The 27353-nt window shown below is 41.8% G+C and overlaps 1 protein-coding gene across 3 annotated transcripts in view; it reads left to right on the forward strand.

The window, feature by feature from the left end:
- The first annotated feature begins 2424 nt into the window (after positions 1-2424).
- The window catches only part of PEX5L (peroxisomal biogenesis factor 5 like), a 164551-nt gene continuing 139622 nt past the window's right edge, over positions 2425-27353 (forward strand). Inside the window, exon 1 of one of the 3 annotated variants that reach the window (XM_005285966.5) lies at positions 2425-3150. In XM_005285966.5, coding sequence (XP_005286023.1) covers positions 3130-3150 — 21 coding nt within the window. In that variant the 5' untranslated portion in view covers positions 2425-3129. The remainder of the gene's footprint in view (positions 3151-27353) is intronic. The other 2 variants (XM_065557707.1, XM_065557708.1) reach the window with 2 other exon arrangements.

A 27353-nucleotide genomic window follows, 5' to 3' on the forward strand; every position in this document is an offset into this window, starting at 1 on the left:
TGATCCACTGGAGTGCGCAGCCCCCTTCTCCCCCTGGAGCGTTATATCCGAATTCGTGTTATATCGGGTCGCGTTATATCGGGGTAGGGGTGTACTGTGGAACTTGTTGCCAGGGGACGTTGTGAAGGCCAAATCTATAACAGGGTTAAAAAAATAATTAGATAATGTCATGGAGGATATGTCCATCAATGGCTATTAGCCAAGATGATCAGGGATTCAATCCCATAGTATGGGTGTCCTAAACCTCTAACTGCCAGAAACTGGGAGTGGACAACAGGGGATGGATCACTTGATAATTGCCCTGATCTGTTCATTCCCACGGAAGCATCTGTCATTGGCCACTGTCAGAAAACAGGATACTGGGATAGATGGATCATTGGTCTGACCCAGTATGACCATTCTTATGTTCTGTATTTTTATCATAGAATGTAGAGATTTATGGCCAAATCATTGCTAGCTCCAGCTGCCCAATACATGTTTGTTGTGGTTTTTCTGAGCCAGTTTGCCAGAGGGCCTGTATTTATTTTTTTCATAACTGTGGTTACATTTTTTTTTTGTTTCTTTAGACAGTAGAATTTGAGAGATTGGGTTTAAAAATTGGCAGGATTCAGGTGCCCGATATATATTTATGGTCCAGATTTTTCCTGTGGGATAAGAGTGATTACACTTGTTTTCCATTTAGAGTGCACAGTTTGGGGCTTGGGACCAAAAATTGGCAGACTGCACCTGCATCAATATGCTGGATGGGGTTTTTGCATTACTCCTGTCCTGGGATCTTGAATTACTTTATTTAGTTTTGCTGCAGCAAGAGTGAGTGGCCTTGTTCCCTATTCAGGCTATGGTATTTGGGGGTGAGGGCCAAAACTTGGCTGGCTCTGGCAGGATCCATGCACCATACTCGGGTTTTTGTGACGCTCATGCTTCTGAATGCACCAGGATCTAGACCAGAGGTTCCCAAACTTATTTGGCCTACCGCCCCCTTTTCAGAAAAAAAATTACTCAGCGCCCCCCTTTTCAGAAAAAAAATTACTCAGCGCCCCCCTGGAAATCTACCTTCTTTAAGCGAACAAACAGAAAGATGCAGTGACAAATTTGTGTTCTTTTATGTATCTATATTTCTACCTACGTCCTACAATATAGTAAAGGAAGATGTGTTATTAGAATATTGCCCACGACATCAGGTATACAGTGGTTTTTGCGTAAGATGGCAAAAGACAACCAAACTAAAATACTAATGAAACTAATAAACTGGGTTTTGTTCTTTGCTCAGCATTAGATATATGTATTTGATATTAAACTGTCAAATATCAAACTAAATTTATCAAGAAATAATTAATTAAAAATAATCAATATGCAATTAAAAATCAGTTAATAGTTTTAATTTAGTTTGCCCTTATTTAAATAATTGTTCCTTATTAACACACGCCTTATTTACCAATTAACACAGATGATTCGATAGATATAAATAAATGTTAATAGTTAACAGTTTTTTTACGATTTCATTCCCGTTTTCGTTAATATTGTAATAAAAAATATGACAAATATATTGACTGTACACTTCAAATAGTACTGTACCGACACAAGCCTGCTACGATTTTATTATTAGTAAGCACTAGAGACACAGAAACGTATGGTAGATATGTAAGAAAATGTATAAAAATACTCACGTGTAAATTGCTGTTTTATTGAAACAACAATAATACAATTTGCTTTGTATGTGATCCGTAATCCGTAAAGATCGAAGGTATTGAATATGAATAAAAAATTTTAAATACTTATTGCACTATTGTTAACTGCTTTTTACACAATTAAGAAACAATCTAAATTAGATTTCATACATGTCGCCTATTTATAGTATCGTATTGTAAACAAGTCATTACACGCACATATTCCTGCCGATGCATGCTGGACTTCCCGACAATGCGCGACACGCTCGCCTGCCAACACTTGCTTGTTAAGAGCTGTTGGCGGACTTGACACCTGATCGGTTATAATTTGTGAATTTATTTGGAAAATAAAGTAATCACTACAACTTTAACTCTATGTTACACAACAGATGAAACATGTACGAACGGTTTTTCAAAATTTTCTTATATTCTTTCTTTATGCTTCCACTGCCCCCTTATTTTTATTCAACGCCCCCCAATTGCACCCGAGGCTACTACTGCCCCCCTGGATCGTTCCAGCGCCCCCCAGGGGGCGGTATCGCCCACTTTGGGAACCTCTGATCTAGACTTTTGCAGTGCAACGGGAGCAGCTGGGTCCACTCATTCTCCCGCTAGGTTTCCGAATACTTGTAAGGGCTTTCGGGACTAAAATGTGCTTGGATCCAGCAGAAACCTGGTGCCAGTTCCAGGTTTTTGCGATGCTCGTGCTCCAGGATACTCCGGGGCCCGGATATTTTCTGGTGCAGTCCAAGCCGATAGACTTACTCGCTCTTTTGATGCAGTAGTTTGGGCGCTTGGGGCCAAAGACCGTCAGGAATCGGCGAGATCCCTCGGGATCCCCCTAGATCCAGCTTTTCCCTCTCTCCCTCTCTGGGTTTGCAGGCAGAACGCTGGCACTTCACTGGCCGCGCGCGCTGCTCTTGAGAACGTTCCCCGGATGCCGCGCGCTCCCTTCTCTGCAGGGGGAGGGGAGGGAGGCTGTGGTTCCCTCCAGGAGGAGGATGTACGGGAGGGGACGCTTTGGACAGGGAGAGCAATGAAGGAGCCAAGCAGAAAGCCAGAAAGAGTTCGGCTGAAAAGGAGAGGAGAGTTGTAGAGGCTCCAGCGAGAGCAAGAGTTTGCATTCCCTCCCCCTCGTGCTCTCTTTGCATTGCAAGCTCCCTGCTCTCCTTGTGCCTCAGTCCTGCCTGCCTTCCCTCTCAGCACCCCAAGAAGGAACAGCTCCTTTGCAGTTTGCAGCACTGCATTAAAAGGAAGCAGTTCGGGTCACCCGGGGCAGCTGAAAGCAACAAAGCAGCAGCTTCCAGCACAAACTGAGCCCTTTGCAAAAACAATCATTAAGTCTTGCCCCCACCCTTTTTTTCTTTCTTTCTTTCTTTATTATTTTTTTTTGCAAGTGCACTGTAAAAAAAACCTTCCACAACGTGTCGGCCTCAGAGGGATCCGAACCAGGCAAAGCAGAATGTACCAAGGACACATGCAGGTAAGAGGGTGCTAGTAGGCTACCCTATGGGAAGCACGCGTAGTTGGCGCTGCAGAAAGGTGATTCTGTTAAGTTTCTGTGGGATGTGTGTAGGAGGGGAGGGGGATTCTGCTTTCGCACTATGCAACAGGTGAATTGGTGCAATATGATCGTGGCATTCGGAGTTGAGGGGAAAAACTCGACCGGGGTTAGCTAAAAAAAAGGAGGGATGTGGAAATCTGCCAACTTTATAACTAGGTGAAGTTTGATGTTTATTTGTTCATTGATTTCGCTCAAACATGTATGTTAATTTATGATCATTCGGATAGGTTCAAGTAATCATTTCAGGGCAAACGTTCGTGGTGCGTTTTCAGCTGACCCGCGTCTCTTGCCACCCTCTTGATGCATCCCTCCATGTATGTCATGTGAAGGGCAAACAATAAGGGGAGAGGCAGACTAAATGCTTTGCAAACTCGGCATATATTTCATTCGACACTAAAGCCATGCATTGCTTTCCTCTTATTGCACAGACGCGTCGTGTTCAGAAGTGGTCGGTTTCTGTCCCTCTCCCCCCCCCCCCATATTATGGGACGGGGATTCATCTCGCTAAGTACCAGGATGACTCTGTAGGGTGGAATTTCAAACACGTGTCTAAGCGACTTCAACATTTTAGGTAGAAATCTTGGCTTCTGGTGCTATCGAGCTACATCACTGAAGATGCCGCTCCCTGCTGCTAACTCACTAGTGCTTTGGACGTGATTACTGTAACCTTGACTCTCATTCTCCTTCACGTGGCTCTTTCTTAAAAAGCCGGCTGTATGCTGGAGAACAGAAGGAAATAGTAAAACAGCATAGAAGTTGACACTGACCTCACAAAGCTGTTTCTTTGCATTGGGACCCAATCCCAATTCATTGAGTTAAACGATCAAACACATTTATCAGTTACAGTGGCACCAGTCTGGCATGTAACATGTGTGAGTGTCAAGGATGTCCACATAGAAACTGCAATACTAGTAAGTACTGTTTTGTGTGGTTCTGAATGCAGTGTTTCAAGACATGCGGAACAGTTACTACAGACTTAAGTCAATGTCAAACTTTGTATAACATACAAGTTAAATAACTACCCTGATTCAGCACCCTCTGCGTTCCAAAATTGAATGTAGAGCAGTTGCTGCCTTCCATTTAATTGTATTACTTAATCTCTGCAAATGATAACTGTTGTGTCATACTATTATTTGTGATTAAAGAATAAATAGGTTTTAACAAGAAAAGTAATTGGTGGAAATAAGCATACTGCTACTTATTTAGGTTAGAAGTAGGTTAAAGTGTGTATTGTTTTACAGTAACACAAAAATAGTTGCTGGTAGACTAATGTCACTAATCAAAATTTAACTAAACTCTAACCAACCTCACTTACAAAGCTGACTGATTTAAAAATTCTATTCAGTATATTTGTCAAATGTAACAAAGAAACAACTTGTCCAATTAAGCTCTTCAATGCAATTTTGTTCTGCTGCTATCCCAACAGGAATCATTAAGATCCTTAAGAGTACCAGTAAAAAGACTTAAAAAAGCTTTTATAAAGCATCTTCATGTTTGGTAACTGCTTAATTATTGAGTTTTTAAGTGAGTCAGACAAAGAAAAATACAGAACGAATTAATCTATAATGGGCTGCTCTCCTATAAAGTTTATTTAAACCACCTTGGAAGGCAAACTACCAGTTTTATGCAACTATACTATCCACCCAGGTACTAACAAAAAATGCAGAAGCATCATAGGCACCTCAAGTCCTTTTGGTTCTACTTTGTTCTTCTACAAAGTGAACTAGTCAGTGAAATATGGTAACAGTTCTGCTAACTTTGGGGAAAGCTATGATAATTGGAAATGCTTACATCTCTCTGTCACTGGTTCATCATCTACAAATTATGTGGTATATAAAATTGCTTAAAAGTAGGCACCTAAATAAAACCAGTCAAGTTTTAAGAGTTTCTGAGCACTCGTAGCGCGTATTGGTTTAAAGGGAAATATACACCTAAGTGTTTTGTTAAACTGGTGCCTAAATATGGATTTAAGTAGCTAATTTTAGGCACCTGTATTTGAAAATATTGGCCATTCTATATAACTTACTCCTTACTCAGACAAAACTCCCACTGAAGTCACTGATGGTAGAAGAATGCAGGATTTCGTCCATCCTTATGCATAAACTCCAGCATGCTAATACTCATTTTCCTTTTCCCCTAGGTCTTGCCCTTCTACATAAAACTAGAATTTACAGAAAAATTTCCCAAGTCCAATTACTTCAATATGAATGTTTACAAATGCAATGTTTTATTAATCAATTGTTGCGATTCAGTTATTTTCTTGGAAGACTTTTGCAAGATGAAAACATTTAGACATACAACAATATAAGGAATGCCATTTGTTTATTATATAGATTGAGAATTTACCCATTTTGCATATTCACACTGAGCCCCAACCTGTAGTCTCCCTTTGAATGCAATAAACACTCCAAGACTAGCTTAAATAGGCCGTGATTCAGAAAAGCACTTAAGCACATGCTGAACTTTAAGCATGTGCTCATGCCCCACTGAAGTCAAGCACATACTTAAGTGATTTGCTAAATCAGAGCCATAACATATTAGTGTCTACTTTTTGAATTATTACTTTGTAGTACATAAAGTATTTGAAATGTTACAAGGAATTCCAGAAAATGACTCCGTTTTTAAAAAGTTCTTCTTTTCTTGTAGGTCTTAGATTTAGATTCCTCTCTCATTCTTTTTAGAACTGATCCCTCAAATAACAAGCTGTGTATGTGTTCTCTCTTAGTGCTCACATGCACAGCTTTGTTTGTGGGCAAAATAAGGAAGATGCAGGGCCACTTCTGCCTTGGTATATGCAAGTGCAGTTCCAGTGTAGCCGGTGCTTACATCAGGGCTGGATTTTCCCACTACTGTTTTTTTCTTAATTTCATGCCACTTCATTTATTATTTCAACAAAGAAATATTAGGGAAATCCTAAACAAATTAGGAAGGGAAATGTAGTTTTGAAAGAAAGGCATATTATAGGTGTAATCCACTTTCCACTGTTACATCACATTTTTAGGGCAGAATTCTATGTTACTTGTGCGCCCCAATCAAAGAGTGAGAAGAAAGCAGAACTGAACCTTTCAAGGCAGTCAGAAAGACACACAGGGACAATACTCAGAGAAGTGCATGACCTAGCTCCTTCAAAGCCATTTCACTATAATTTAAATAAGCAAACACATCTTAGTATTATTGAAGCAATTTTTAAGGCCCATATTATTTACCAGATCAAACCACTCCTTTTCAACAGTGTGCTGTCCACAATGTAGAATGTATTGACATATTTTCTAAGATAGATATTAGCTACCTTTCTGAGGCCTGATCCTTTGGTGGGGACTTCTGCAGGAGGAAGGGAACTTCAGGATAGACCCATGGACCATTAACTTAGGTCCCAATCCTGCAAACATTTACACAAGTGTATAAATTTACTCACATGAGTAGAGTTAAAACCGTGCATGGGTGGTTGCAGGCTTTAGTCACCTTCTAAAATCTGCATCGTTTTAACAACAGCACTTAAAATCTGTTGCAAAGCTTTTACATTTTATCGGACGCTGTGTGTGCCACTGCCCTTGGTGCAGACCTCTCTCTGAGCTTCATGGGAGTTCCAGGCATGGAGTGAGGGTAAATTATGATTGTGGGGTAGGACTTTTAACAGTGTGCTGTATTGGCTTAACTCAGCTCGCATCGAAATCAGTGGTGGAAGTCCCACATCAGTGGGAGTGAAGTTAGGCCAGTGTGAATGCTTTTGAAAATCCCACTCTTATGCCTTTACTCACTCATCTTTCCACAAAATAGATTTTTGAACAAGTAAGGAGCTATTTTGCAGAATGTTAACATGGTATTTCATGTGTGTAGCTAAGGGGCACTGCTGTGTTTGGAGGTGCCACATGTCAGGTAAAGCAGAGATCCTGACCACTTGTGGTTATTAACGTTCCACTGGCAATTTTGCAAGAACAGGGTATTAGCTCTGATGTTCTGGCCAAGTTCCAAATCAGATAATTACATTCAGTCTCTCTAGTTTTTCCCTGAACTGATAATTGCATAGGTTATCCACTTCCTGTCCCTGGTAGACAGTGTTGTTGTGCGCTGCTGAAGAGTTGCTGTGTTTTACCCTAGAGGTGGCTGAATTTCAGTTATGGATTAAATGATCCATGTGCATCATTTGCATTTCAATTGAAGGATCCTGTTCTGCAAATACATACACATAGGACTTCTGTGGGTCTACTGATGTGAACAGAGTTATCTATGTGTAAAAGTGCTTTCAGGATCAGGCTCTAAATGGGTGAAGTGCTTTGGGGGCCTTCTGACTGGAAAATGCTAAATATTTGTAAGACACGCTAAAGAACTTGAAGGAACTGGTGAGAGATATTGTACCAATTCACATCACTATTAGCCGCATATATTAAAACAAGTTAGGACAAATATTTTTGCATATGTGCCCTGATTTTCCAACATTTAAGATGGGATTTTCAAAAGCTCTCAGCATTGGCCTGACTTCTCCTACTGAAATCAATGGTAAAATTCTCATTGACTTCAGTGGGATCAGAGTTATGTCAACGCTGAGTGATTTTGCAAATCCCATCTTTGTTGTTTTGTTACTCTTTTTAAAATACTACAGCCTCACTAGCTGCATGGTTAGTGATTTGAAAAACACAGGAAAACAAGCCATTCCTGAGTTATGACTGCAAAGGGATATACCAAAACGGGACATTATATATATACACTGTCCATCTTACAAACAAGCTGCACAGAACAAATACAGTTAAACTCAATGCTAAGTTGAACCTTTGCTCAGCAAGCTGAAGACCAAGAGAAATGTATAGCTTTAGTTATGAAACCCTGAAAATCTGAGTTTGTAACTGGAGTGTTGAGTAACCGTAAATGAAAGTGATGTATGGTGACTCCCAGCCATACTGAAATTCCATTTTGATAAGCTGATAATTATCATTATTACAGCTCATCTGTGAACAGTACTCAGGATGGCTGGGTGGTATATACGATGGTGTGTTTTCCTATTATTCATAAACAGTTTTTCAAATTTTGAATAGTAGATTATGAGCTGGTTATAAACTGCACACATTAAAAATGAGCTCATTTCCATTGAAGGAGACTCATTACTCTCCCATTCCATTCAAGGGAAGTAGGTGGTAGGACGTCGTTGGCTAAGAATAGTGCTTAATGTGTGCAAATTGTGGGTATCTGCAATACAGACTCTGCAAAGTGCTCCTCAAAACAGCTAAGTAACTTTATGGAAACCTTGCAAGGAATCCTGCAAAAGCTCAGAGAATCCCATGATTTTACTACAAAGTTCCAGCACATATTCGCTGACGGTAGTTGAAGTACTGTGCATTAAGAGGAGTTCCATGCAAACAAGGAGTCATCCAGCCCTTTAGGAATTACTGACATTCAAAAACAAAGACAGACAAACAAAACCATCCCCTAACTTACATTTTTAAAAACAACAAATTGATTCGATTGCAAGAAACAGTTTTTGTGAAAGGGGCATTGTTTACTTTTAAAAAATCATCACATTTCTGCCTAAATCTTTTTTACCTACCATTATAATAACAAGTGAGGCAGTGTAGTCTGGTGGCTAGGTAGTCAGGAGACCTGGGTTATACTTCCAGTTCTGCCACTGACCTTGGGCAAGTCAGTTCTCCTCTTTATGCTTGTGTTTCACCTCCCACACATAGGACTTGTCTACACTGAAAAAGCTACCCCCCGGGCGACGTAAGTTACATTGACTTAAAGTGGTGTCCGACCATGCTATGTCGGTGGGAGATGTTCTCCTGTTGGCATAGCACATGAGTAGGCAACCTATGGCACGCGTGAAAAGGCGGCATGGGAGCTGATTTTCAGTGGCACTCACACTGCCCGGGTCCTGGCCACCGGTCCAGGGGGCTCTGCATTTTAATTTAATTTTAAATGAAGCTTCTTAAACATTTTAAAAATCTTATTTACTTTACATACAACAATAGTTTAGTTATCTATTGTAGCCTTATAGAAAGAGACCTAAAAACGTTTAAATGTATTACTGGCACACGAAACCTTAAATTAGAGTGGCTGCCTACCCTTGGCATAGCATGTCCTCACCAGATGTGCTACAGCTGCATTGATGCTGATGCAGCATGGTAGTGTAGACTAGCTCATTGTCTGCTTTGATTACTTAGCTTGTAAACTCTTCAGGTCAGGGAATGTCTCCTGCTACATGTTTGGACAGTGGCTAGCCTAATGGGGCTCCATTCCTGGTTGAGGTCTCTTTGCACAACGCTAAGGGTACGTCTATACTTACCCGCTGGTTCGGCAGCAAGCAATCTATCTTCTGGGATCGATTTATCGCGTCTTGTCTAGACGCGATAAATCGATCCCGGAAGTGCTCGCCGTCGACGCTGGTAATCCTGCTCCGCGAGAGGAGTAGGCGGAATCGACGGGGGAGCCTGCCTGCCGCGTGTGGACCCGCGGTAAGTGCCTTTAAGTTCGAACTAAGATACTTCGACTTCAGCTACGTTATCCACGTAGCTGAAGTTGCGTACCTTAGTTCGAACTGGGGACTTAGTGTGGACCAGCCCTAAGACAAGGAATCATAATAGTAACAAAGAAATAACTGAGATTCTTTCTTTCTTTCTTAGCTTGTTTTCTATCTGCATTTAACAGCCCTTTGTGTGTAGTCAGTTTTCTCTGTTGCTTATTTTGCGCACTTGATAGCACCTGTATCTAGTCAGTTTCATTACAGTCGGTTTCACTACAGTCAGTTTTCCCTCTTGTCTCCAGTGTCTTTTCACATAGTAACTGGAGAGAAAACATTTCAAAATAACCCCCTCCCCCCCCCCAAAAAAAAAATTGGCAAGAAGACTGGTGCTGCTGTGGTATCTGAAACTGCTCTTAACTTACTTTGTGAAACTGACTAAATTTGAGGATGGCACTGTTTCTTTTATACAGTTCAGTGTTAAAATAAGATGAAATGTTTTAGTGGTCACATGTTCAGAACAGACCTCAACCCAACCACAAAAGCAATGGGTATAATGATCCACAACAAAAGGCTCGGTCCTGCAAAGACGTAAGTAGTAATTTCAATGAGACAGTTCATGTGTGTAAAGTTACTCTCATGCGTAGACTTTTGCAGAAGCAAGCCTTGTGCTTTTAACATGCAAAACTCTGATACACAAGTGCAGTTTGCGTTTGCATTCACAGATCTTATTGTCAGACACATAGCTACTTGAGTTCCATGCAAAAATGCTACTTGGGCTAACACGTCTGAGGTTTTGCATGCCCAAAAAGCTTATACACAGAATGCCATATCCACAATTTTAGAGGCACTTTAGAAGATTCAGCCCTACAAGACATTGACTAAACTAGGAAAATATTGTTTCCAAATAAATTAAGATTGCTGAAAGTCCATGTTATGTGATATGTAAAACAGGTGTGACTGAATTTAATCCAATACATTTTTGTAACAGTAAATGAAATATGATAGAATTGTTATTTTCTAATATGAATTTAATCAGGTTGTCTAGCTTATCTATCCAGTTGAGGAGTCTCTACAAGTTGATTATATCACAGGACACAAGTCTGCCTGGTCCATTTTGGAAGCAGTTGATATAACAAAACATACTAGAGTAGATGCCTTCCATATCAGGTGACGTAAAAGGTACATAAAGAGGTTGCTTTCTGTAGTCACAAATTTTCATCATTGTCCTGTAACATTACAAACCAAAATGCCCAAGGGTCATAAAGACCATAATCAGCAAAGCCTGCTACATTGATACAAGTCCTAGTGAGAACTGTGATATTTTACTGCTGTTCTTCTCAAGGACTTGAAATTCTGGTTCATGGTTACACCAGTTTACTGGCATAGAGAAAAATTAAGTGAGATTCCAAAAAATATTAATCAATTGAAATGTACTGCACTGGCTGGAAGACTCGTCTTTGTCACCATCCTCATTTGGAGAGTAATGTTTCTCTCTTTATACTATATGAATTTCCTTAAATTAACAACAGAGGCTTTGCATGACTAGTGGAGCATGTTAACATTATAACAGTGATTTCCAATTCTTTCTTGTGTTGAACTGGTGGACTTAAGTCCCAATCTTGTTCCCCTAAACCCTTCGTGTCCCTTGAGCCACAACTTGGCACAGGTGCCATTGCCTGTTTTCTCTCCTCTTGTCCTTCTATTTTCTCCTCCTCATCCAATTTATTCTATGATTTTTCTCTACTTTCCCCCCCCACACCCCCGGTTTAATTTTTTCTGCCCTCTAACGGGGCTGCCAGCTTAACACTCTCATGGCTATGTGCCAAAGGTGGCCCTGCCATGTGATGCCACCAGTGTTCCTTAATGGAGCTCAGGGCCACATGTGGAAAGACGCAGAGCCTGGACCAGTGAGCTTCCTGCTGCCTGAAGCTACAGCCCCATAAACATGAGCTAAATCTGCATTCGAGGCCAGAGTGGGAGAATGGAGAGAAAGTGTCTTTCAGGGAACCCACCTGCCACTTTACTCATGGCCATTGGATCATGTTCATAGCGTGGATTCAGAGCCACGCAGCTCTTCTCTCATAATCCCTCAGGGCTAGTTTTTCCCCAGGCTGGGAAGCATTCCACTCCAGTCACTGCAATTCACCATGTTAAATCTAGGGCCTCTGTACAAACGCACGTTTACATTATCCTCTTTGTAAACAGATCTACAGTCTTCTGAAAACTTGCCATTTCTGACTTCATCCAGACCCAATATGGATTAGGACCATAAATACAGCCATATGTAGAATTCTGATTGCTTTGCATCATAGTATTCAATTATTATATAAAATACCAGCCATGAGTTTCTAATCCATACCAATATCATAATAAAGACAGATTGTGCTAGTAAAAATTCTGTGTAATTAATTCAGACCTATAGACAACTGTTCCAGTTGCCCCATGGGCTTTAAAGACATTTAATCTGGTAGGCTAACGAAAAGAAATAGTTGCTATGGGCGTTCAATTTCAGCAGCTCTGTTAAAATAGTTAGGCATGTTGCTCTTGTAGTGGAGTGAAATGCCTGTCATCATGTTTTCATTGTTTTGAGCTAAGTAACAGATGTTGTGTAAAGTACAGTTATCCAGAACTAAGGAAACACTAACAGTCCGAATTCTGACTGGTACTTGGAAATGGGCATAGTGGACTCCCAAATAGGCGCACATAAAAGCAACATTAATATTTGCCTGTATCTTGGCCAAGACCAACATCCTCACATAATCGATTCCTGCTAAGAGCAGGTACAGTCTGTTCAAGATACGTGCATATAAGCCATAGCCAATTTAAGGATGTATGTACATCAGTGGATGGATTATGTCCCCTGATCAGTAGGTTATGTCCTGTAATGAAAATCTCCTGTCCTGTGGAAAAGCTTCCCTGCAACATTCTAGTGAGGCCAGAAAAGGGGTGATAATCTTTTGCCTTGCTCGCACAGGGCCTGATCCAAAGCCCACTGAAATCAGTGGGAACCCGTCCATTAACTTCACCTGACTTTGGAGCAGGCAACTGCATGCTAAAAATATGCAGCACCTTTGTGCAGCACCAGCCAGAATTTGGCCCATCTATTTCGTTTTTCTTCATATTGATAATTCTGGTTTCCTTGAGTTAGCTCCAAAAAGCTGCAGAGGGAAACATTAGCATTTGCCTTGTTAATTATGTGATCCTCTAATCAAACCAGTGAAGAGCATGGTAATTAGGTCTGAATAACAACGGGCCCAAATTTGCTCTCATTTACACAAACTGAACTCCCACTGGTATCAGTGGGAGTTGCACCGATATATGTAAGGACAGCATTGGCACCTTGGTCCTTTTTGCCTTTAACCGTGCTTTCTTCTTGTCACCAGCCTGGTTCTAAGTTACCAACTGTCCTGTGTGGCAACAGCAAAGCTTTTGTGAATTGCTTTTTCTAAGCCAACAGAGTTTTCAACTGGTACTTGTATCAAGAAAAGAGGTTAGTGAACACACATTCACTGTTCATTATAAGTGGATTGAGAGAGAATTTTTCCCTGCTAAAACCTACCCTCAAATGCTCAGATCAATGTATCAAGAAGATATAAATAACATACTATCTTTGCAGATTAGAGTTAAAAACACTGAGTTTACACAGCTCAATTTTACTAACATAAGCATGGTAATAAGCATGGGATAAAGACAGACTGCAGCATTGTAGGGGGCATTAAATAAAATTGATAGAAAGCATCACATTTTGCACAGTGGACCTATTTATCAGTTCCTTTTAAACTCAAGGGTGACACCAGTTAAAAAACAAAAAACCCTGAAAGAAAGTTGTTTGTAGGATTTTAAACAGAAGAACTGAAGAGTACTAGGTTTGAAGAGTGCCCACAATAATGGGGCCTTAATCCCAACTGGGACTTTTGGGTGTTACTGCATAGAAACGATTAATAAAATATCAACAGTAAGGTTGCTCTACATGTGTACCAGAGTGATGAGTTATTTCTGTTGCAATTCACTGAAGTTTGGCAGTGAAGGTAACTTTTCCACTTATAGGTTTCCATTGTAGAAGAAATGCTCTACCAGTTACCTGAGACCTGATTCTGCTTGCATTTAAGTGAACTGAAGAACTCTTACTAACTTCAGTGGAAACAGCAGACCCTGACGCCTGCTTTTTAGGGGATGAGACAACGATTAGGTGAACTTACCTCATATTAAATAGTAAGGGCCTCAGTGAATTTAATGGCTCATGTATATTTTACTAGCTAATATGTGATATAAAACAAGTACACAATCAATATAAATGTAGGCCTAGTTTAGTTTCATTCATCAGACCTTAGAATAACCCTTTTTCGGTAAGGAGTGAAAAACAATGTTTTTGGCTTTCTTAATATTCTGTTATTTCACTTCTTGGAATGTCCCTACATTGGGTATGATGTTCCAAGTCTGATGTAACGAAGAGAGGTTACGATGATCCAGCCAAATATAGCCAGGGTAAACAAAGAAAATTTCCAAAGTCCCCAAAGTCACTGTCAAATATTAAGATTGACAGTTTTGTTATTGCTTATAAGTTAGATAATTTAGGGTGTAATGCAGAATCTCATATTAGCTCATAAAACTTTATTAGTTATTATGTAATGAATCAGAGGAGAGGGGTGTTGATAGAAGTAAGGTGTCATCCTAGGTATAAAAGAGAGTACTGAGACTTAAATTTTTACCTTTGTGTAGAGCCTTGTTTGTGTACAGCCTTGTGTGTATATACTCAGCTAGATCAATGGCCGGTCACCTTCAACAGATCACTGGGGTGTGGCACTTTGTACTTATGCTGACATAAACCTGTTTCTTGGATCTGAACTCTAGAATTAGCAGTGGTTTTGTCTGCAATAACCAACAGTGGTTCTCTGGTTTGCTAGGTTTGTAAGGTAACCTCTAGGCCTGGTTAGTGGCTCTGAAAAACATCCTTACACTGTTCAATAAGGCCAAAATCCTGGCTCAGTCTTCAAGAGCTGGATGAGAAGAATCTTCCCACTGAGGCCATGAAGCAGAGGTGAAGCCCCTTCACAGCTATGGTCCTCGCTTCAGGGCTAGAGTAGCCTCCATAAAGCTTGCACACCCTCTGCGAAGAAGACAATAATTGATGGATCCGTGGGGCAGCTGATCCACTAGCCCCACTCCAAAACCTCCTTGTGTGTCCTCCTAGGAGCTGATCTCTGCAATGCTGACTCCCCTCTGGAGAATCCCCCCATTCTCTCCTCTCTCCCACTTAACTGAACCTAGCTACTTTTAGCGGGACCTATGTTAGTGGGAAAGGGAGAAGAATTTTCCCTTGAGGGCTAGCCCCAATGGTTCTTATTTGAGAAGTTAAGTCAATCAGAGCTTTCCCCCATAAGGAAGTCAGCATCAGCCAAGTGGGGCATATGGGAAATTTGGGGTTTTAAATCACCCCTTGACAAATGCTAATAACATTTTTTTCTGGTCAAGAATCTGAGGTTCCAATATGTTATTGCACTGATGCTTTTAACAGATCATAATTACTTACAAAATGTTGCAGGGCCAGATTTTCAAAGGTATTTAGGCACCTAAAGCGCCTATGCCCCATTGAGTTCCATGGTGAAAATCCCATTAGACACGTATCTGCATCTTTAGGTGTCTAACGACCTTTAAAGATGTGGCCTGCTGGATCTCTGCCAAATAATTGCAAAGGCCCATATTTCACTGAAGTTAGGAAGAGAGTGTTTCATACTGTTTTCAGTAAATGATCATACACAGGGCCGGCTCTAGGCACCAGCAAAGCAAGCAGTTGCTTGGGGTGGCAAATTTGCAGGGGTGCAAGAATCCAGCATGGGAGCGGAGAACCAACAGGGGGCCCTGGGAGCTGTAGTTCCTTGATTAGCTCCCTGCCTATAGAGCCAGCCCTGGAGCAGGGAAAGAACTACATTTCCCAGGATTCCTTTGGCCGCAATTAACAGGAAAGGAAGGGGGAAGGAGTGTGGCACTGAAACCTCATGCTGCAGCTTGCTGTGAATGGTAGGGTCGGAGCCAGCTCTAGGTTTTTTGCCACCCCCCACCCCAGCCCTGGGCTCCCCCCACACACCCATGTTGCTCCAGCCCTGGACTCTCCCCTGCCCACACCCCCTTCCGCCCCAGCTCTGGCCCCCACCTGCACCCTCCTGCTGCCCCAGCCCTAGGCTCTCCCTCCACCTGAACCCTCTGCTGCCCCAGCTCTGGCCCCCACCTGCACCTCCTGCCGCCTCAGCCCTGGGCTCTCCCCCCTCCCCCCGCACCTCCTGCCGCCCCAGCCCTGGGCTCTCCCCCAAAGAAAGAATTGGGTGGACTAAATGGACAGTGCACCTCTCTATCTGAAGCCTAGTAAGGGAGATCCCACTAGAATTTAAAATGAAAAGGGAGGGGAGGTTCTACTAGACTGGGCAGCTTTAGATACAGTACCAGGCACGTAGGAGGATTTACACTTCTGAGCCATGGAAGCAGAAATTGACTTTTCCTTTCCAGATTTAGCTAATATTCAGAAAAGGAATCTAGCACCTGCCTTCCAGATTTGAACACCCTCAAAATTCAGGAGTGCTCAGGCGCAATTTGGGCAGCTGTTACTTCATTTCTCCCAAATCAAATATACTGATCCACTGTAACTTGCTGTAGAAAAAGTAGACTAAATTGAGCAAGAAATGCTTCCCAGTGGTTATTAGAACTGGAATTGCTATTTTCAACAGCCATTGCTTTTTTTTAGTTCTAATTTTATTTGTTAAAAAGGAAGACAGTAATATTGCATTGGCAAATTCCCCATAGAAACAAAGAATGGAACAAAAGAATAATAAAGGCACCTCAACTTTTCCTTTGTTATGTAGGACAGTCTTATAATATGCATCCAGATATCCTTCAATCACACAAGCTGAAAATTGTTCCACTTTACTGCAGTTGGGAACCAATATGGAACTATATGGAAACCAATCCTGTCTGTGTTCTGTGCACATCCAAAATTCTTGCTTAATGACCCGCCCTGGGAGCGAGTTACCAGTGACCCCGGGCTGGGGCGGCAGGAGGGTGCAGTTGGGGGAGGGGGAGAAAGAGAGAGAGAGAGAGAGAGAGTAGGGCTGCGGGTGGCAGCCAAAAAATTTTTTGCTTGGGGCAGCAAAAAACCTAGAGCCGTCCCTGATCATACAACACTACTATGAGACGATCATGAAGGAAAGTGCTTATATCACATCAGTAAATTCCAAAACAGTTTAGAAAATTCTTAGTGCACCTTTAAACTTGTGTGTATGTTTGTGCGTGTATATGCACACAAATTTATTTTAATAGCAGCAAAGATGTGGGTGTACAAAGGGCCTGATCCAAAGCCCATTGATATCAGTCGGAGTCTTTCCATTGAGTTCAATAACATCTGGATCAGGCCCAAAAGGGAAGTGGGAGGGGAAGGCACAGTGAGCCTTTCCTCATCCTTCTTGACCCCTGCACAGGAACAAGGCACAATCTTAATCCTTTTGCACTTGGTGCTCAAAAGCTTCAGGAACCTAGTGCCAACAGGAGAAGTAGAAAGGAGGAGAAAGAGTGGAAAGGAAAAATGGGCTGGGGAATGGGAAGTGCACAATGGATGTTATTAAAGGCTCTAGCAGAGGCTGCTGTTGTACACACACTTCCAGAGCTCCTGGCGACGTTTTGCCCTAGGAGCTGCTGTTGGTGCACAGTCCCTTCTCATCTCTGCAACCCCTCTAATGAGGATAGTGGCTTAAAGCCATTTTCTAGCCCATAATATTCTTATAATAAATCTTCTGTACGTGCATAACAAGAGCTAGAATAAGAAAGAAGCCAAGCAGTAATAAAAACGTAATGGGGTCAGTGGTGGTAGGGATTTATACTGGTCTGATGAGAGCAGATTTTAGCCCATAGTGTGCAGAGTACATTTGTGGCTTTGTGTAAATGATTTATTCATTATTTTATCAGAGTCATAATAATAAAAGCAGAGTATGATGATTATTATCTAAAGCATGTTATCTTGAATAAGAGAACTCAAACTGCTGTGTCTTGCAACCTTTTCCCAGGAAAGTCTCCAATTGAACTCAGCTGGAATCTTTTCTTTGAAGGGATCAGAGGAGTATTTCTCAAAGTCATTTCCATTTACTTTCCAGCGGTGTCAGACAGAACTCCAGGCATGATTCAGATTCATAAAAACTACCTAGTTTTCAGTCTCTCCGTTTTCTGTACAGTATCAGATCTTGTTGATCATATTTTGCATCCCCTCGAGTATCAGACAGAATGACTGTGTTCATCGTCATGCCACCACCTCTTGAGAACAGCTACTGCATTACATCCTTGCATATTTTAGTTGCCAGTGGTTGCTGTATTATGGTTCACTGAAGCATTGTTCTGCTGTTCATGTCTCAGAAGTTCAGGAGTCATACCAGCAAAGGGGTTCCAAATATGTGAGATCATTATCTATTGGCTGTTCAAGGTCTGGGGAAAAGCATAGTGCTAAAGAGTCTCTGGTTTGCTGTCTAACAAGCTTCATTTAGCAAGTGCCCAGGATGGTTCTTGAAGGATTAACAGTTCCCTTCTGATCAGTATGAGCAGTGTGAATGATTATGTAATTGTTTTTAATTATGTAGGTTGCAGTTGTGGATCAAGCATTGATATACTAGACAAATTCACCTTGTACAGTTTGGTGGGAGAAGAATGATTTTGAGTCACATGTGCTCTACAGTTATCAAAGAACAGCAGAATTTCCCTGCTTGAAGATTTGCTGTCCAACTTTTTCCTCTTATGTTCCTAGTTCGAGCTGGACAAATACTACAAAACAAGTTTCAGATCAACTCCCAAATAGCTGTTTGGTTTAGCCACAGTCAGTGTCATGAGAACGTTGGTGCAAGCAGGGTTTTGTTCACACACTTTTGGGAAATAGTTGTACTTCATGCAGATGCAGAGATTCTCATGTGAACACAGGTATTAACATACAAGTGGGAGTATTCATTCTATGCTATTCCTCTATGTTCACATCCTTTATAACACTTCAATAATCCAATTAGGCAACAGAAACGATATCATGTTATTTAGGCAACCAATCACACACCACAGATTATGAATACAAGGAGAAATAGTCAAGGATATAGTCAAAACAAGTAGTTTGTGAACAACCCATAGGCTGAAATGCAGTCAAAAAGTGAACAATTATGAAAAACTGAGAATTCACGAACGGGAAAAAATGGTTTGCTCTGAATGGCTGCACAGATCCACGCAGAATGCACTGGAATGCGTAGCTTACACTAAGGCTCATTGAAACAATCCAGGCTTTTTTAGACATACTAACTCCAAAAACTATTTAAGCTCCTGTACAGTACTTTGCATCTATCACTGCTGACACGCATTCTTTAGTTTCTTTACTTCCTTGCAAGATCATCAGTTCTCAAAAGTTAAGTTCCTAGTTGTCAGAACAGCAGGAGAGAAAATAGTTGCTTCAACTGCATTAACATGTCTTTTGGGTAGTAGTCATCAGGGAGTGCAAAAGCAGTACAGTCACACTCATTTATAACTGGAAAATTAGCACCAGTTGTTTCATTGTGACATTTATATACTAGGTTATGCTTTATGCTCTGTCTTGAGAACCAGACAGATGATAGCTGGAATACCATTCCCATTTCAACTGACAGCCTTTTAAAAACATATCTCTTAGAGAACTCCTGCCATTTCGTGGAAGTCTTTGAAAACCTCGCTACTTAGAGGCAATTCTGCTTATATAGCATATATTGTTTGTATTTCTCTTTCCTGAATGTATTACCAAGACTGCTTCTTGAGAGTTCATCTGCTCCTGCCACTTGTTTCTTCTCCTTACGCCACGAAATCCTCTTGATAAAAAAGAGAAATAAATAACAGAAAATGAGCTAAATCCTGCTCTCATTTACACGCGTACAGCCCCACTGATCAGTGGGCTAAATTCTGAGCAGATGCCATTCAATTCACTTGCAGAGTTTCACTCACTTCCATTAGGTCACAGCTGGACTTTGTGAGAATGCTGTGGTGTAGCTGAAAATAAAATTTGGCCCATTTTCTGAAGTATGGGTTTCAAAACAGGTTATTGATCACAGCTTTCTGCCTTGTGTCAGCTGCTTAATGCTGACTCAGCTAGCAGCAACCTGTGACCGTGTGCTTCAAGATTCCTTTGGAAAAGATTCCATTGTGCTCTCGGGTAAAAACCTGGCCTCACTGAAATCAGTGGCAAAGTTCCCATTGACATCAGTGGAGCCAGGATTTCACCCTAGAATTTTTCATAGCATGGATATAAAACACTCCAGTTTTCTTTTCTCTAGAGATTTTTTTTTAAGAGACAGTCCATACAGAACACCTTCATGTTGTGCAGTTTGGCATTCCCCTTTCTTGACAAACTAAGATTAAATTGCTTTGAATTAACCTCTTTTCAAAAATCCTCTAACTAGATTTTTATATGGACCCATCACAGTGCCTGTGACATGTGGCATCATGCTTTGCTTGAAACCCATTTGGTAAAGAGGAAAATTCTCTGCATGAGTATACATAAGTGAAAGCATCCAGGGCTACAAGGGACTTCTAATTTTCTCTCTCTAGACTACTAGATGCACAAATTAAAAAAACGTATATATTTCCGCAGCTATAAAGTATGAGGGTTTAAGATTACTGATGCTAAGCAGTGACGGATGGCTTCTGTTGTATAGGAATAAATAGTACATCACTGGGCCAAAATCAGGCATGAGGATTTGTGCCTGCTCAGACCATATCTGACCATATTTGGTCCATTAGCTGCTTTCTATATAAACAGTATGAAGAGGCATAGGAATAAAATACTGATAATAGACAATGATTTGGGGTCTTTTAAAAATGATCTATCCAGTCAGCAATCTCTGTGTGAGAGATGCATCCTAGGTGATGTCTAAGGTAGTTTATCCTTATAACTTAGTTGGGAGATACACATAATCTCTATTATGCAATTGATGTGAAACTGGTATTTATTGATCTGATTTGCCCAATACAAGGTATGGCATTCTGGCTTGGGTGTAGAGAAGAAAAGAGAGTGTGAAGACTGAACTGTAAGGCCAGGTCTGTTGTGTGGCACTGGAGGGGTTCTCCCTATCTCTCCTTTTCAATGTCTGAGTAAAAATGTAGTGCTTTGAAAGGTGCAGCACAGAACAGTGTGGAGACTGATATCTGTTCATTCAAAGAGAGTGAAACTCACCCTAGTTGTGCAGAGCAAGACCTCCACACCCCTTAAGCTCTGCAAAGGAACTGCACATAGGTACTGCTTACTAAGTAGCTGCACAGCATGTTCCAAACATGCAGTGGGATGGGTCTCCATTCCAGTTCTGTGGAGGTTAGCATGGAAGGCCATGCTGGAGGCAGGTTAAGGTGGTCCAGGTGTGGGTCAAAGGAGAAGGGCCATGGATCTGCATGTACACAGATTCAGTGTTCCTAGTAAAAAATGCAACTGGTACAAAGGCATTGCAACCACTATTCCAACCCATAGGCTGAACTATGGCATTGGGTTTAGTGGGAGTGGGGGAACTCACCTCTCCAACCATCCAACACTTCACCAACATAGGACCTGAATCATCCAGCTTCATGTGGATGGAATGAATTTAACCCAGGAAGATTAAAAAGAACATTTAGCCTAGGCACAGAGAGTGGTAGTGAAAGATGTCACACATGTGAACCTCACCCTAATTTAAAGGGACCACCTCTAGGGGAGAGGTTTTTCCAGTCAGCATGGCCCATAGAACCCTTGTCCTCTCTGCTGTAAGTGCCATCAAGGGTACCAGTTATGACAGTGGTTTTGGGTGGTGTCGATACATGTCTGTTAGGAATTGGACTGAGCCCACCATCTAGTTATATGTGCCAACTGGTGGGGGTTCAGTGGCCTAAGGGCTGGTCTATGCACCATTTTCATACTTCTATAACTATATCAGTTTAGAAAATGGTATAGGTAAAGTGGTACAAGCCTCTAGTATGGACATAGTTAGACCATGTAAAGATGCTTGTACCAGTATAGCTTATTAACTTATTGTATAAGCTGTAATAATATATGCACTTTGTTACCAGTATAACTCTGTCCACACTAGGAGGTTGTATCAGCTCAATTACCAGTTTCTAAACCAATATAGTAATACTGATACAAAAACAGTGTATAAACCAGCCCTAAGAGATGGGAAAAGAGGCTCACAGAAGACTTCAGTGGGACTGTTTGCATGAATAAGTGGCATGTAGGATGAGTACATGTTACAGAACTGGATGCAAAGTAATTAATGAAAATAAAACTGTGCACTGGCATGATTATTGCATAATGAAAGAAAGTAAAATTGGAAAGGAATGTTGAAGTAAATGGAGTAAATTTAGGGCCAAATTTTTACACTAGTAATGGTAAAAGTATTTGGCCATCAATAAAATAAATCTAATGATAAACATGCATTTTTAAAGGCCATTAGAGGCAGGAGGAGGAAGTTAGTGACAGATGAGCAGATGTTACTCAATGAACACTTTGCATCAGTAATTTTAAAAGAAGCTGAAGGTCACATTTCCTAGCTTGGGATTCATTATTTTTCTAGAGAAGGGGATGTGTGTGAAATGTTAAATGTCTTTATTATTGTACAAGGAAGAGAAGCCATTGACACCTGGCACCAAGCCCAGTTGGTATGTGGGTTTCTGTCTTACTTTAAATAAATGTCCCTTCCTTTTAGCTTGAGGATCTATATCTCAGACAGATAGGAAGGATGGTCCAGTGGTTAAGGCTCTAGCCTAGTCAGACCTGGGTTCAAATCCCTTTTCTGCCACAGACTTCCTGTGTGACCTTGGACAAGTTACTTAGGGCCTCAGTTCCCCAGTAGTAACACTGGAGAAGATTGTACTTCGCTAGATCACAAGGATGAGGATAAATACATTAAAAAGACTGTAGATGTTATGGAAGCAGGGACCATATTGATTACCAATTAATATCTAAATAAGAGATCAACATAAGAAGTGAGCCTGAACCATGAAGTTCAGATTTTAATCTAAACTTTCCCCAGACTTCAGAGGTGCTAAACGCATGCAGTGCCTCATAGGATTGAGTCTCTTGTAAACAAATGACTTAGTGGGGGTGGCCAAGGAGACTATATATAATGGTGTCTCAAAAATGGGAAAGCTAACATTCAAAACAATAGAACCTAGCCAAGTAGATTCAACACTACTTTCAGAAATACTGCAGCTAAGAGATATATGGAATTATGATTCATGTAGGGGCACAGAAGTAGATAACAGCATCCGAAGAAGTGGGCTGTAGTCCACGAAAGCTTATGCTCTAATAAATTTGTTAGTCTCTAAGGTGCCACAAGTACTCCTGTTCTTCTTTTATCATGGAAATAGAGGCAGATGACAATAATCAAGGATAGAATAGAATAAAATAGAATAAAGTAACAAAGAGAGGGAGTGAGACAAATTCACAGAAAAACAATCTGCAGAATGTTTAGCAGAAGTGAAATAGATTGTGGGGTGTAGAGTATGGGTCCAGCTCGGTTCAGTGGTTAACCAAGCCCAGTACAATAAGTGGGGTTGTACCTATGTTATTGATTCACTGTCTGTTTTGAGGACTGGAGTATAAACCTGCAGAAAATTCATCAAAAAATACACCAATGATGTGTTGGTTGGGCAGGGAGGGCAGCTTCCTCTGAAGCATCAGAGCTTGGTCCCTTCTGGAGGCAGGACACTGGGTGGAGTGGACTGGTGCTTGGAGGTGGTACATAGAATCCTTTCTAGATGCCTGGCTAGTGTGTCTTACTCACATGCTCACAATCCAACTGAGTGCCAGAGCAGAGACCTTTGGGTTGTTTTTGCCTTCCTCTGTAGCATGGGGCGCAGTTCACCTGGGATCATCTGGGCACACATCTCACATAATCAGTTCCCTACCATTGCTGGGGCCTCAGGCATTGGTGGCACCTTGGTCTCTCCTGTTCTCTGCCTGTGGCATACAGTTTAGTTTCCTGAGAACTGAAATGTTTGGGTCTAACTAAAGTGTTCGGGCTCAATGTAGGTATCTATGTGAACTTTAATGGCTTGCGATATAGAGGAGGTCATGCTTGATGAGCTGATAGTCTCTTCTGGCCTTAAACTCCTATGACAAAGAAAAAGAGACCACAAATGGAATAACGTGGCATGCTCAGGTTTTGATTGCCTTGTTACATTCAACCATTATTCTGTCAGAGAGAGACACTGCAACAAATGAATTGGTACTGCAGAAATGAGCCAGAATGTCTCCCTCCTTTGAAGGTCTGGGTTATTAGGAAAGATTATCCATATGTGGCAGGACTGTTTTAATCTGTGGTTCGTATTTAATATGGAATGTTAAGAATGAAATATCATTTTTAAAAAGATACACTGGGCTTATCCGAGTAGACTGAGCTGGTTTCAGACTAACCCCCCCTTCCCCCAAGCCAAGACTAATACCATACAAAAGTATGATAGAAGAGAATAAAGGGCAGACAAGCCTTTGGTGTCAGAGTAATAGGATGCAAAACAACTACTGTGCAGATACATCTTCAAAGGGACTTGTCAAGTTGTGATGCTTTGGAAGAAAAAACAAACTGAAACGGTTTAGCCAAACCAGTGAATTCAGTCCTGGATGGATTTGGGACACAGGATATGGACATGGCATTAGAGACACTAGGGGACTCTGTGTGGGGGGGAGGGGGTGTCTGGTAGGATGATGAGAGAAGCACATCAGAGAAACCTGAAAGTCTGACTAAGCTGAGAGTCAGGTCAGGGGGAAGCGAAACACAAGAGATCTGATACCAAAGACAATCTCTGATAGGCTGGGTGAATCTTCTGGATGAGCTTTTGCAGAGTTTCAAACTAGATTTACTATGAACATCATGGACCATATGATATCTACTTTCCACAGATCTGAGAGACCAAAACAGCCATAATGCGGGTTTAACGATCTATTCTCACGTGGCATACAGGCCTCAGGAGCAGGAGCATGGCCAGAGGAGAGGGTGTGGCAGGGTTGTCTCTGTACCCCAGTGATCCCTGGCTGCTCAAGTGGCCTCATGCTACTCTAACTTACACTAGGACTGGGTGAGGATCCCAGCCAGTCCCATTTGGGGGCATAAGGGGGAAAAAACACTTTCTCCCTCACCTCCTGAACAGTGCCAGGGACAGTTTGGATACAGTCCACAACAGGACCCATGTTGTTTGTTTTAAGTGGATCGTTTCTCTCTATTCTTAATTAGACCACTTGAGTCTTAGGCTGGTGCTTGGAAATTCTATATCTTTTCTCCTGGAGAGGTGAAACCTCCATCCTCTCAGAAGAGGTAGTGAAGGGAAGGTATCTGGATTCTTCCCCGCCCCAAGATTCTTATTCAAAAGAGGGAAGGAGTCCTTTCTCCTTAAGTATCAGAGGGGTAGCCGTGTTAGTCTGAATCTGTAAAAAGCAACAGAGGGTCCTGTGGCACCTTTGAGACTAACAGAAGTATTGGGAGCATAAGCTTTCGTGGGTAAGAAGACTTGCATCTGAAGAAGTGAGGTTCTTACCCACGAAAGCTTATGCTCCCAATACTTCTGTTAGTCTCAAAGGTGCCACAGGACCCTCTGTTGCTTTCTCCTTAAGTTGTGCTGTGTGCAGGGCTGTAGTCCAACAGACATGCAGGAACACTTAATGACCACAACCAAGCCCTGAATTTAAGGAGCATAAGATGATACCCACATGCAGTGTATCTTAGGGGTTGGAGAATAAAGTAAGGTTGCATAGAATCATGTGAGCTCTTGAGATAAATTGAGCAGCCTAATGAAAGTAAGGTACTGTCACCACATGCCCTCCTTACACATCCCCTTATGTCATGGCACAATGCAGAAGCCTCCAACACTTTCCAGGTTGAGGCAACTTAGCCCTCCAGCTAGGTCCTATAAAAATCCTACCCCTTCCAGGGTACCCAAAGTCCAAAATGAACACAAAGAAACAAACTCTTCCACCACTCCTGGGCAGTATCCTCAGCAAACTCTTCGCTTCTCCCAGGCTCTGCAGCATACTAGGAAACAAATACTTCAGCCCTACCTGCAAGCCTAAATTGGTAACTATCAGCCAAACAAGGCAATCCTCCCAGGCCAGCCCTACCTTCCCTCAGGAAGGATCGGGTAGACAACTGTCTTTCTCAGTTCCTGGCCCCAACAGCCTTCTCTCCCACAGTCAGAACCAAAGGTCTACTTTTCCTCCCAGCCAGGCGCCAACTCAGCTGGGTTCTCCCCTTTTAGCTCCTCCTTCAAAGCCTGACATCTGCTTCCGGTGTTGCAGGGTGGGGTTGACTAACAGCCCACTAACCCTTTCGTGACATACGTGGAGTTTGTATACCCTGTCACAGATGCCTAATTCTGCCCTCTGCTATGCCCCCAACAATCTCCGTGAATTCAGTGGGGTTACATAGACGTAGTTAGGAGACAATCTAGCACAAAATGTTGGAGACAGTAGCTAAATAAAAAAATGTCATGGACTGAAGTTGAGAAGCTGTTAAGCAATAAAGGCAGAATTCCTTTTCACTGAATGCTGAAATATAGAACATGCTGCTAGCATTAAGGAGCCATTAAACCCAATCATTTTAAGAGAAAGCTACATAATTTTGGAAAAAGGAACAGAGGGAACTGCTGCTGGCTAGATATTTGTTAATTTTTTATGTGAATGTATTGCTCATGAAAGTGATTGAATTAGCAGCACTGACAGGAACCTAGACACAGTAAAAGCTTCCTGACATGGACACAGGACTGCCCATGCAGCGCAGTCCTGACCGTTAGCAGCACCATTATTGAAGCCCTGAGCCTCTCTCTCAAGCACAGACTGCAGGGCACGCTGAACTAAACCGGGCTTGTGTGGTGTGGACAAACGTCCATTAGAAGAGGCTAGGATGAGACCACTACCCTCATTTGCACTGGTGACCTCATTTAGGATTTGATCCCAGGCTCCAGAGGAAAAGGGCCATTACAGCCTAGTTCACTACCATGCTTCCAAAATACTGCAAGGTAAGTTCTGAAACTAAAGAATGCTAGAAGCAGTTTGTATTTTGTGACAGAGAGACTAAGAGTGAAAGCAAACCAGAAACAACCCTGATTCTTAACTGCCAAATCCTGCATCCTGTGGAAGGGAGTCATAGCAGTGGAATCAGCATGGGTCCACTGCTTTGGGAGAAGAGGGGCATTCCCAGGTACTGAGAGGCTAAACAGGAGTATCAGGCTCTTATTGTTCATAACAGAACAGCAGTTCTCTCCAGAGCAACCAGACTCTGGGGACACAGCAGGGGAGTACAAGTAGCATGACTACCAGTTTGAATATGCAGACCCACTGTCAGACCTTACCACGGAAGGGGAGTGTAAGTTCCATGGCTGCTACTGGTGCCCTGGGGAGGATCTGAACCTTTTTGGAAAGCCCCTACTCAGGCTTTTCGCCTGAATCAGCATTTGGCCCTATGAAAAGAAATGTTACATATAGACAGTACTATCACAAAGGGTATCACTGGAGGGAAACGGGAAAAAAGAATCAGGAGCAGGATGTTCTGTATAAAAATATCACACCCATGAATATATTAGTGTAAAGAAATATATTTCTGATGCATTCTGAACATACCAAAGAGCAACCATTGGGCAATATTTTAGCATAGGCTCGTAAGCTCCACACATTTAGGATCAGACT

The sequence above is a fragment of the Chrysemys picta genome, chromosome 9 (genome assembly GCF_011386835.1).
Source record: "Chrysemys picta bellii isolate R12L10 chromosome 9, ASM1138683v2, whole genome shotgun sequence".
Taxonomy (NCBI): domain Eukaryota; kingdom Metazoa; phylum Chordata; order Testudines; family Emydidae; genus Chrysemys; species Chrysemys picta.